Genomic DNA, 12,934 nt, shown 5'->3' with positions numbered 1-12,934 from the left:
CTGTGTAGAGTATCGCGATAGTAAACATATTTTTGGTGCGACGAAACAAGATCGTTGTTTACATTTTAATGCATTTCGATTACCGAGTTGCTGTACAGTAGAGATGACTCTACATTAGACCGTGCTGTATACTTCGACTAAAACCACAAGACCACATGTAAATCTATTCGCACAACTCGATGATGTTGATATAGTGTTACTAAAATTAATTATTACCTATTTACACAACATAAAAATAACAATTCATGTCGTAGCAGGTTTCGTGAACTCGTGCTTGATGAAACGAATGGTGACAAGTAGGCTTTGAGTGAAAAATAATTATTTAGAGTAGTGACATTTTGTGACCAACGAATGTAAATCGATCATGATATTACAATATATGCTTTCGTCAACATACCGACTTGGCGTAGAAACACTTTCACGTTTTTTGAATAACTGGATTCTCGAGACTTGCTACTTGTACGATGTATCGTTGGTGTGCAAACTATAACGGCCATTTTGTATGATAGTATGTTTTAGTTGTATTGTTGTGAGGACAACCATGTGATGACTCAGCACTTTTCGTTAGCAAAGTAGGTTGATTTGTGTGTAAGATGTAAGCACCGTGCTAGAAAACATATGTACTCTGTTGTTGGAGTAGCTGATTTATTGTTATGACATGGACATATCCTGAAGCCTTGGTTTGTTGTCTTACGAAAGATGAGGCGACCTCGGTGTCGTAAATTGTGTTAACTAAACTCGTATGGATACCACAATTGTGCTGGACTTACACCACCAATCATTGTACAGGTTTGTAGCATGAGCGAATATTTTCGTGTAACATGAATATCTTTCGTATACACTTAGTATGAAATGAGATGTGTGGAACAATAATTAGTGTCGTACAAAGTGTTGTGTTTGATTGCTTACTTTTTATCAATGTCTTTGTGATGTTAAAAGACGACTGAGTTTTCATTTACATTAAGCGGAGAAACTCATGTAATAAATTTTACTCATTTGAAAATCGACTCGCGTGAAAATACCGATTAACAGTATCAATATGAGCAGTATGTTATTTTTCGCGATATGCAACCAATCTTCTAAGCATAACTTGTCAAAATTTATCGTGTCATAGAAAAGTCGGCTGTTACGAATTCGAAACAAATGTACTTCGGTTATCACGACAAAGGGAATTGAGATCAACGCAGTATTTCGGAAGTGAATGTGTATCGTTTGGTATGTTCAGCAATCACTAAATGATAAAAATATGAAACTGTGCAATGTGCATACAACTCGGTTAGGTAAACGATACAGTTACAAGTCGGATGTGATCTCGATTTACAGATGACAGCTTGATGATGTAAAGCTCAACCACTCAAATGTGTTTATTACAAAGTATTTGACACAAACAAAATATCGAATGAAGACTTCGGTTTCATTACCAAGCTAGTGAAAATTGTTTTCTATTGCATGGATATGATTTACCTTTAGAAAAAACGATATAGACCTATTAAGCGACGCTGTTTCATATCCGTCGAGTGAGTAAAATTTCTTTGGAGTTCGGTTTAGTGAGATAATTGTTAGGGATTCAATCACATACAAGTAACGTCTTTTAGTGACAGAGTATTGTGATGACATTTACTCTAGCGAATGACAACGGAAAAATTTTCGATTGTATTGTCGGTGTATGTGTTAGACAAATAATTCTAGTAAACCTAACTATAGGATACATTTGGCAAACATCGTACAAATTGTTTCGTTGTGATGGTAACGACTTTCAGTGGTTTGGTTTCATGTCGGGGAATTATTATTTGGGGGTTCAAAAACAATCAATACTACAAATGGACAACAATGCAAAACACGTTAAGTGAATTACAGTGTAGCAAGTACTTTTTCGATATTACGATTGTTGTGTACCAGACACTTCTAGTTGAATTGAATGCATCTAACAAACATATCACAATTTACTTTTGTAATGATCAAAGTATGTGAAATGGTGCGAACGGATTAGGCATTATTCAAGCGGCGGTATGTCAATTCACCTAGTGTGACATCTTGACACCGGGTAATGCGCGAAAGTGTTTCAATTCTCACCGCGGATTATGATGATAAAGTATTGTACCGGTTGTTAATCAGCAAACGAAATTGTCGTTTCATCTTTAGTCTTGGGTACTGGAAATATTTTCTGATATCCGCAATACGCAGAGTGATTTTTACCAAGGTGGAGTAATTTTCCTATCAAGAACATTTCAGACATACATAGTTTTACAGCTTAATGTGTTAATAACATTGGTACTGAAAAGTTTGTTGCTGTCATAACATTTACCATAACGCCGGGTCTAATTAACGCAAATAATTTAATAATAAAGTAATAATCAACTATTACAAATCTCATATGTCAAATCAATGTGTCAATCTTATGTTCACAGCATGATAACTTTGAATATAACACCATTGTTCGATTGTAAGAAATGAATTCTCAACTACGTTGGTCGGACTTTCAAATCTCGTATACTCAAACATATTATGTTAATCTCAAGTCGCCGACACTGAGAAGTAATTACTTTTGTCTTACAAAATATACCGAGTAGTAATTAGTTTGTCTTGCAGAATATACCACGTAGTAATTCCTCTATCTTACAGAATAGTAACGACTTTTCAAGCTGAATAAAAAAAGATGTGTAGGGATATGAATACAACCAAGCTTGTTATGGATTTTAGGTTTTAGTGATTGTATGGATTCGTGTATGTTTGGCTGTTTTTCATACTGATACTGTTTGAGTTGGTTGGGTAAGTTACAAACGGATTTACTTGACAATGTTTTCGTGGTTGACTCTTTGAGTATGGTAAGATGGTGAGATGTCGAGACGTAATACTATTTCCGTACACTCAATTACAACAAAACATAACCCGCATTCAAATAAGCCGTAAGCTACAAGTGGATTTAAAACTTGATGCTGTTTTGTGGTTGACTCAAGTCAGTAGTCATGTTTGTGTTGATTTCGGGAATGATCATGGCGAGTTGGTCGGGTAAATTAGGTAATGTGGTTGTAACTATAACCGTAAAGAGATGCTGACATTCCAATATCTTTTACGCTGTCGTATATGGATTCAATTGTGATAATTTAATTCACGCTGTCGTATATGGATTCAATTGTGATAATTTAATTCTCAGTTATTGTTCTGACACTCAAATCTCGTATACTCAAAATATAATATGCCCAAGTCAAATCGTATATGCACCGATTAGTAAATACTCTGTCTTACAGAATAGTATAACGACCTTTACAGTTGGATAAAAATTATCGGTCCTATGAATACAACCAGATGAATTAATTCAAGTTTGCGAGTTGTACTGATAGAGCCAAGTAAGTGAAAACTAGATTTTAAACACTTGTTAATGTTGTGAATAATTCTTTTGAGTATGGTAAGATGTTAAAATGTCTCTTTGACAAACGGAAAGCTGGATCGGGAATAGAGTTGTAATGTTACATTACTTGTTTCAAATCAATGTGTGTATAATATCGAAACGGGACTGTGGGGAAGTTGCTAGTCATGTTTGTCAATCCTATTTCAATGCACACTACGCCAAAGTCAAAATAATCGGTTTCGGATTAGGATTTTACAATTATTTCACACCTTTTTGAATAAGCGTCAACTTCACAGAGGATTAGGGTTGGGTCAGAAATAAGTGAAAATTTGTCGGTATTCGAATCACCGGCTACGCCGGTTCTATGGTAAACTAATTACTAAAGTAACACCTTGCGACTGATTACTAGATTTAGCAAACTATTTCGCACTTCAGCGCGCAGGTCATTCGAAATATAGGGCGCGCGCGTAATCCTCACAACAAGCCGTGTTCGCAAAACGGATGTAGTTAGTGGGTCGCACATATCAAAACGCAAGCGCAAACATCTGTTTTTCAAAATCACACAATGTACTGCGGTTTAGTGAATTTCTCGTCGGAAATAAGTGACAATTTGTTGCTATTCAAGTTACCCACACTGATGGTTCTGATAGTCGGTATTTATTAAATCTTACCAGTGAAATCTAGTTCTGTGACAAACTGATTACTAAAATTTCACCGCGTGAGCGATCGGTATGGCTATGACACCAAGTCGTGAAAGATGGGTATGTCCGAGACATTATCTTGTCAGTGATCGCGGGGTTTTGCAAACTATTTCACACCTTTTTGAATAAGCGTTAACTTCACAAAGGATTACGGCTAGAATAGAAATAAGTGACAATTTGTTGGTATTCAAGTCTCGCCGGTGATGTATCTGTTATTCGGCACTTATTACACTTATCATGAAATTAGAGTGAGAACATAAAGCGTCAAGTTGTTGTTTTCGAATTTTGATGTCGAGGTGATAAATTTACGCATTCAATTACAATTCAACTTCGGTTGTGTATTGAGCGATAGATCGATTTGCCGGAAGTGGTATCTTGTGAGCGATCGTAGGATTTTACAAATATTTCACATCTTTTTGAAGTGTTAGTTTGCGAACGCGACTATTGTTGATATTCGAATCGCCGTCTGTCGCACGCACTGCGTAAATCCTCACAACAAGCCACGTTTCCGTTTGTGCGGTTATTGTTGGCGACTCGTACATATTCAACACCACGCGAGAGATACCTGAAAGTACGAATCACGACCGCGCCCATAAGAACACATGGTGAATCACCACAGAACCCGTAAGAATACACGACAGGCGAATCGCCGCCACCGCCTATAGCAAAAAAGGCGAGTCACGACCACGAGTTTTCACGATATACACATTAACAAAGATTCATTCACATGACTATTTACTTGATACATATTCAACACCGGTCGAGAGATGCATATACCGAAAAGGGTCACCGGTTCAAGACGAGTTTCGAGGCACCGGTCGAGTGATCCCTATACCGAAAAGGGTCACCGGTTCAAGACGAGTTTTCGCGGCACCGGTCGAGAGATCCCTATACTCATAAGGCACCGGTCGGGTGGAAGGGGGGTCTGAAAGGGTCACCGGTTCAGGACGAGTTTCGCGGCACCGGTCGGGTGCACCCATAAGAGCCCCAGGCAAATCACGAGCGATCTATATAACTACTCTCATATTAAATCAAGTCATGAACGCAGCGCGACATAAAATCGCGCCAACCGCGAAAAAACATTCATGTTTAATTATTCCAACGAAACAATTTTGGGCCCCCATTCGAGATCACTCCCCCAATTAGGGTTCTGTTGTGGGGACTTCTAAGATTTAGTATAGGCACGCAACTATTCATCTTAAGCTATTATGTCCATACCATACCATACGGTAAAACTATTCATGAGTTTCTGGAGGGTGAGCGTCGGGCGGGCCTCTTACTTGGTTGAAGCATGCTGTTTTTTCTTAACCTCCCGAAAAAGTTGTCGCCACTCAGAAGATCGTTCACACGTACCACAACTAATTGAAAGGGAAATTTGGTCTTTGGTGGGATGCGCACGATTCCCAATTTACATTTATTCATGGGGCACAAAATTTATTACCTCTGCTCCCTGCATTTGTACCGTAGGACCCAGACTTCATTAACTGGGCCATCCCGCGCGATCTTTGACCAAGGTTCGAACGCCAGCGATCTTTCTGGGATCACCCTTTGTGTTGGCTGAAACATATCTGCTTTGGTATTAGTTTTGGGCGCCGAAAAGGTGATGCCCAATAGTCCTGCAACCGCTCGTAGCAAACACGGACACAGTCATAGATTCAATTCTGTATATCATGCGTATTTTTATTCGGGCCTATTTTTATTTATCAAGAGGCGGGCAATCAACTATTAAAAAACCACTGAAAGTATAGATCGCGCCGAGCGCGAAGAAAATTTTGAAGTTTAAATCAAATGCCACGATACCGTCAATCAACGTTTCAAGACTTCAACAGTGAAAATTACCGTAGGAACTATAATTTCCAATGATAAATTAACTTTCAGTGGGAAGAAGCGTATAATTTCAGTTCTCGAAAAAATGGAAATTTACTACTCGACTCGAATCATCACAATTAATACTCGATTCAGATTCGAGTCCTCGAATCATTGTGCCCAGCCTTAGATTCGAGTCACTTTACAAAAATGTCTTGACTTGACGTGACTCGGCGTATCAGAAATGTAGATTGACTCGTGACTAGGAGCAAAATTTTCGAGTCAATTTAAAGTCAATAAAGTGATCGATGCCAAAAAAAAAATCGCTGTTGCTTATGTTCGGATGGTTTGCGAAACGCTGGTGTAGCCTGTGGGAACAGCGTAATTTTGAAATAAAACTGAATGTTACGTGTCCGTTAAGTACAACGCTCTACCGTCTAACTAAGCTAACCTGGTTGCACTGAGCACAGAGGAATTGTTGGTGTAGTTTGATATGCCTAGTAATGTGATTATGAAATATAACCGAAAAATATATGCCATGTATGCCTTTATGGTCTCTCGCCCTTTATTGGATTCAGAGACCCGCACTTTTATGCCTGGAAAGAAGACGAGGGAGTCCTGACCGCGGTGAGAGAGCGGTTCTTGTTGATGCAGTAGGATAATAATAAATAACAGCCGAAGATCACACGCCCACCAAGGGACTTGAACCTTTGACCGTTAGAACATATGTCCAACGCCCTACCGGCTAAGCTAACTGGCCGCGCTGAACGGGATGAGATAGAGGTTCTTTGATTGGGTGTAGTGAGGTCATTATGAAATACCATCGACAATTACGTGACGCGCGGGACTTAAACTCTTTACCCCTAGATAAATAGATACACCAAGATAAACGGCACTGGACAAATGGCCCCAATTTAAGTGCGTTCAGCAGGGCACTGCTAGCTCGGTCGGTACAGCACTTGACGTTTAATTCAAGCACTTCAATCATAATATTGGGATATATTTCATAGCTACATACCTACGCCACCGTAGCCTACTTTCAACCATTACCGAGGGAGCTGGAAAAGGATAACACTCACTTGCAACAGAGATTTATTCACGTCTTTACAATCGGTGCGTTGTTCATCGTAAAGTTTATATACAGTAAAAAGGAGACAGCAAGCAATCAATTAATTTATTCACCCATCCATCAAATCTTTGAGTAAAGTCTGACGTCCGTATATCACACATTTCATGTTTGATGGCTTTGCTACACCATTCTCTGGGCTGCGTCAATCTTCCGGTTGGTGGCGGTAAGCTTTGATGGCTTTGGTGCGGGTGCAGGACTGATGCCATTGTTGAGGTTGAGGAATATCTCAACAAACCCGGTGATCGCTAAGATCATTCCGTAAACTGTAGAAATATACAAGAAAGCGTTAATCCTATATTCTGCTAAATCGTCAGTATTACAGATCATCGCTGCTATTGTTTGTGACACATTTATATACGGTCGCTTATTTGGAACCATATAGCTACATTGATATTGAGCAGAGTGTAAAACGGATTTTCATATTTGGTACCGATATCACGCCGTAAACAAGTTATACAGTAGGTCAGTAGCCTACACCACAATCACACGGATTGGGTTTTACGGTACAATATACATATCAAATCAAGATGGATCCCATACGACTGCTAGATTTTTTACATTAGTGAAGGATGGAATTTCATATCAATTTCATTGATTGGTGTAATAAGCATCATCGTTGACTACCTACATGTAGTGTATTTCGTTCATGAAGTTATGTGATTGCGGGGTCGAGCTCACAGTAGAGAGTCACTAAATATTCACCAACGGAAAGCTGATTATTACGAGCAAACTTTTGTAACAAAGCGAGCAAAGTTATTGAGATTGGCACCGTGCATACTCGTTTAGTGTTGATTTTTTTACGCTGCCAGTGCCATGCATAGAGTGGCCCGGAGGTGAAATGCGAAGAATTCCAACCAAAAATATTAATATGACGTGAAAATGTATTTTATGAAAAAGGTTCACAGTGCAGAACCTACCAAGGTTCGTTTGTGAACGTGAACCACTATATTTTTGAGGTTCACACACAAAACATGAACGTGAACCTCACGTTCACACCATCCCTCCTACCTAGCTAGACAAACCACCCCAATTTATGTGCGTTCAGCATAGCACCGTTAGCTCAGTCTTTACAGGACTTTGTCTATAAATCCAAACACTTTATTCATAATATTGGGATATATTTCACAGCTACAAACTTACATCACAGTAGGCCTACTTTGTAACCTCGCCGAGGGGGCTGGAAAAGGATCACTCGCAATCACAACAGATATATAATCACGTTTAGGGGGTGCGTTGTTCAATGTACAGTTTACACACAGTAAAATGAAACAACAAGAAATCAATAAATTCGTCCTTCCATCACATCTTTCAGTAAAGTCTGACGTCTGTATATCACACTTTTCATATTTGATGCCTTTGCTACACAATTCTCTGGGCTGCTTCAATCTTCCGGTTTGTGGCGGTAATCTTTATTGGCTTTGGTGCGGATTCAGGACTGATGCTAATGATGAGATTGAGGAATATCTCAAGAAACCCGGTGATGGCTAAGATAATTCCGTAAACTGTAAAAATATACAAGAATGCGTTAATTCTATATACTGCTATATCTTCAGTATTACAGATCACCACTGCTGTCGCTTGTGACTTGTTTATATATGCTTGTTTATTTGGAACCCACACTATATACCATTCATTCTCCGCCATTTATGTTCAGTTCGATGTAGGCCTACGGAATTATGGACATGAAAAAAATATTCCAGTTCGAGAATTTTAAAAACTTGGATTTGATTCTAAAATGTCGAATTTCAACTAATTTTTGCGAACCAATCTTAGCGGTTTTCATTCTGCCGACTTGAATTAACTGGGCTGGACTGCAAACGAAAATTTCAGGTTCTAATTTGATAATAGGACACGCACTCATCTTCCCCGCACGCAATCTGAGTGAATGTAAATCACCAAGCGGGTCAATGACAGATACACCGCACATATTATATTGGAAGGTAGTATCTATGCAATATTTAGGCTACACCGTTGTGTTTGGGTCATTTTTATCAAATTTCTATGACAAAAAGATTTGACGTGATATAGCAATTATTCTGAGCTCAAAATTGGATTCGTCAACTCAACATTAGCCTAAATCAGTCATCAGAGCTGTTTTTGCGGCAATTTATTTTATAATGCAATGTCTATCCAGGTCGGTAATGGAGTACTACAGTGGTTCGCAACCTTTTTATCTTAATTCCCCACTTCCGAATATTCTGATCCTTCATTTCCCACCTAAAACTCTATATCCACTCTTTAAAAATGCTACCTCCAATAAAATTTCGCAAGACTTTGCTTAGTAAATACGTGCCATTGGTGATTGTTAAGATCCCCGGAATTGATCAGAACACAATAAAATTAAATCAGCAGTGAACTGGTAACCATGAACGCACCTACGTAAATATAAGTATCTACCCGGGCTCGCAGCCAACAGAAAATTAGAGGGATTTGAAAATCAATTTACCTACGTAAATGCCGAATAATACATAGGTCAGATAAACTTTCTGATGTTGACGAGCTCATGCGTGATATATATATATATATATATGCGTGATATATATATATATATATAAGCCGCCGTAAACTTCACTTTCGCACGCTACTGAAATAAATAAATATGTAATTTCATTTGTAACGAGTTCGGATGTGCTATCAATTAGCGAGGCCACGATCTCCCTTGAATACATGTCCAGCAATATGAGCTGTTATTACAACGAACCAGAATATTGCTATCACTACGTTTCGTGACCGATGATGGTGTAGCCTACAAATGAATAATAAAATTTGCTGGAGATCGCGTGTCGCTATCCAGGCGATTCTCGCTAATTGGAGGCACTGATAATTTGAATCACTGAATTGCAAATGATCTAAGAAATATTGGAGATAAGATCGGCATTTCGAAACGACATTTAATAAAGGATAATATTGTTGTAAAGATTCTTTTCAAAAGTGAGTCTATTCCCAACCAGAAATACCGAAATTTTCCGCCTGTGGGTGTTCCCCACCGGTTGGGAGCCACTGGAGTACTAATAGTCTTAGCGAAAAGAGTGTGTATTCACATCCGTGCATCGCACTTGATATACGGGTGTGAACATATACCCAGGGCGTACGAAACCAGAATCGACGCCAGACTTATACCGAGGTTTGAATCGAGTACAACAGTTTAATCCAAATTATACATAGGAAGGTATGCAAGTATAGGCACACATGGATTTATGACCGCGATTTAATTCTGAGTTGGTTATGTTATCGGCCCTTGGTGTTAATAAACACTCTTTAGCTACGATTGTAGTGTCATCAACTTTAGTTATTTTCCGTTAGTCTCGAAGATACATCCTGCAATTGCGCTCATTAGCCACCTCTGACTATGATAAAAGCATGCAAACCGTCGGCACCACCTCGTGACCATTCGTTTCTACTCGAGTAGCAACGCTGACTATCGACCATCTGTGTCAGGGACGTGCAACATACTGCCCGCGGACAGTTTCCCAGGTTACACGATAATATGGCCAGCGGCTCCAGTCTGCCGAGATTCCCCACTACTTAATTAAATGTCAAATTTTACTGACTATATGTGATTAATACGTGTGTGCGCAGCGTGCGAGAGTAGAGTTCACACGTCAGATCGTCGAAGCGAGAAGACTTGCATTATTGGCATTTACGATGTGATCCACCCTAATGAATTGATATCATGGTAAATTTGGGGTACCGGGCTTATCGAACGCCTTGAAATTCTAATTAAGGATTGCACCGTGTGTTAATTGATCAGAGAGAAGCAGACATGACGGCTCAACACCAATGGGTGCGGGTTCGAGTCCGACCAAGGTCGACTTCAGAATTCCGATACCTAAGTGTTGGAGGTTTACCTAGGCTCCTCCTCGCCACCTCATCTGCGTAAGCGGTGTTTTAAAAAAGCCTAGAGGTGGGCCGTGCTATAAGTCGGCAGTTACGGAAAATAATGAACAATATCGGCCATCGGTGTAAATGACCATAGTAGTCGACAAACACCACGAATACCACAAACAAACAAACATGGCGGCGCCTGTATAACAGTGCTGTTCTCAAATCCACATTGCCTTCGTCATTATCGGCGAGAAATGGCTTCGAAGTGACATTGCTGTCGATAAAATACATTCAATAAATACTATTTATTCCATGGGCGAATAATGTATCGATTCAGCAATCTGACCCACCATGTACTCAATTTTCATATATCCGTCCCGCCGAATGGAGAAGTTGCCCGCCCTATGATCTATGTGTCAATGCATAATGTTGAAATAAGCGCTCGTAAATTATTTGACGAATATTGCATTTCGAATATGTGAGTTTCGGCTCACGAATTTGAGAGGTCATTCACGGTAGATCCTTTGGGTTCACAGTATGTGATAAACGCCCCCCCCCCCTACCCCCAATGCGAGTGCCTTCATCAGATAAGTAATTCTCAAACTGTAGAACACTCACTGATAAGTCCGTTGAACAGCATAGGCTTTGGTTCAGTCAGAAAGGGATCCTGGTAACAGCCGACTTTGCAAACCACTTCAGGAAGATTGTTTGCCTTCAAGCCAGGATGATAACGGCAACGTAGATAACAGAAGCCGATGAATACTTCCACTATTGTGAGGATCACCACCTGCAACGCTATACATTCGGTAAACAACGATTTTGGCCTCGATAAGAAGATGCACCCGGCACCTAGTTAGCACAAGTGTTCTAGTTGCCTACGACTAGGTTTCAAAGAAATGCATCGCCAATTAACCTTTGGTATTACCTGATCAATGTAAACCCACCGCAGCGCTTCTTCACCTTTCCTGGTCCGCTTGATCTTCCATATGTCATTATTCTGATTAAAGCGAAGTATAGCAATCGGTAAAACATGCAGACAGCGCATTTCGCATTGTTGTGTATCGGGATGCGAGCAGAGATGTAGGGCTGTAACCAAGTCACAAGGCTCCGAATCACAAGTCAATCTCACTTTCGAAGTTTTGATTCGAGTCAAGTCGAGTCATTTTCAATTCACCACCGACTCAAGTCCGAGTCCAAGTCATCGACCAGAGGTTCGTGTCCGAGTCATGGTGTTATGACTCGAGTCCGAGTCCAAGTCATTTTGTTGACTGCTCAGTTTCCAGTTAAGGTCAATTAAACTCACTTTCATAACTCTGTTTGGTGATATCGAATGCTTCGCATTTATGATATACTAATATACGTCACATTGAGCAGTTTCTGGTCGCCTTTTGAAGTACCAGTACCAATAGACGAAATCCCAATATGGTGGTTACTTTACTATTCTTCGAAATTTCAATGTCTGTCGGTCTTTGCCGTCTGATTCTCGATCATATGACTTGGTTCGAGTCATGCGCAATGACTCGAGTCCAAGTCGAGTCATTACACAGATTGACTCAAGTCTAGTCGAGTCAGTTCCGTATTTTGAGAAAATGACTCGAGTCATTCCAACCCTGCAGAGATGGTCAACTTGATGCGTTCAAGTAGGACTATATGGGTAAAATAGGTGTATTTACCAGATTTCCAGAATAATGTTGTTTGTAAATGCGTGGGGTGCCTGGTGTAGCTACCAGATTTCCACTTTAAAGTATGGTGTAACACATGGGTGGAAAATTATTGTATTTATAAGATTCCCACCATTAGTATGGGGTGTAAATGAATGGATTGAAAATGGTGTAGTTAGGAACGGCGGCTTCCCGCTAATACAACCTACGGCTAGCAGCAAAGAAAATAATTTGACCTATATAATCACTAGAAGGTAATGCTGAAGTAACCAAGTATTCCGGTAGGGTCCAATGTCGTATGCCGTGGGAAAGGGTGCGTCATGTACATTAACCTCGGACTGAAGTGAAATTGATATAGATTTACGGTACTTCGGCAGGTCGTACGTGATATTGTAATGTAAAATAGTCATCATTGCAATTCATTATAAATCATCAACTTCCTGTGGAATTATACGGCATCACC

At 39.8% G+C, this 12,934-nt stretch overlaps 1 protein-coding gene across 2 annotated transcripts; it reads right to left on the bottom strand.

Annotated features, from left to right (window-relative positions):
* Nucleotides 1-6,933: 6,933 nt before the first annotated feature.
* LOC145435337 (uncharacterized) lies at nucleotides 6,934-12,417 on the bottom strand. Of its 2 annotated transcripts, none has more exons than XM_080312625.1 (3): nucleotides 11,736-12,417; nucleotides 11,429-11,597; nucleotides 6,934-7,248 (listed from the first exon to the last, which is right to left on the bottom strand). In XM_080312625.1, exons 1-3 carry the CDS (start codon nucleotides 11,853-11,855, stop codon nucleotides 7,106-7,108), a joined length of 432 nt encoding a protein of 143 aa, XP_080168751.1. In that variant the 5' UTR covers nucleotides 11,856-12,417; the 3' UTR covers nucleotides 6,934-7,105. The 2 variants fall into 2 exon arrangements, with proteins under 2 accessions (XP_080168751.1, XP_080168750.1); XM_080312624.1 differs by lacking the exon at nucleotides 6,934-7,248 and adding an exon at nucleotides 7,964-8,487 and having other exon boundaries at nucleotides 11,736-12,275.
* Nucleotides 12,418-12,934: the final 517 nt, after the last annotated feature.

The sequence above is a fragment of the Botryllus schlosseri genome, chromosome 3, assembly GCF_051294905.1.
Source record: "Botryllus schlosseri isolate E-star chromosome 3, Bs_hap1, whole genome shotgun sequence".
In the NCBI taxonomy this organism is placed as follows: domain Eukaryota; kingdom Metazoa; phylum Chordata; class Ascidiacea; order Stolidobranchia; family Styelidae; genus Botryllus; species Botryllus schlosseri.
Note: the sequence above shows the minus strand (reverse complement) of the source record. Positions and strands in the feature narration are given on the sequence as shown.

What these genes read in the sequence shown, in the direction of transcription:
- LOC145435337 (XM_080312625.1), bottom strand. Translation starts at nt 11,855, where the DNA reads ATGCGCTGTCTGCATGTTTTACCGATTGCTATACTTCGCTTTAATCAG. An exon ending in GGTGGGTTTACATTGATCAG is followed by an intron (nt 11,598 to 11,735) that starts GTAATACCAAAG and finishes ATAGCGTTGCAG; the next exon opens with GTGGTGATCCTCACAATAGT. An exon ending in GCTGTTCAACGGACTTATCA is followed by an intron (nt 7,249 to 11,428) that starts GTGAGTGTTCTA and finishes ATATTTCTACAG; the next exon opens with TTTACGGAATGATCTTAGCG.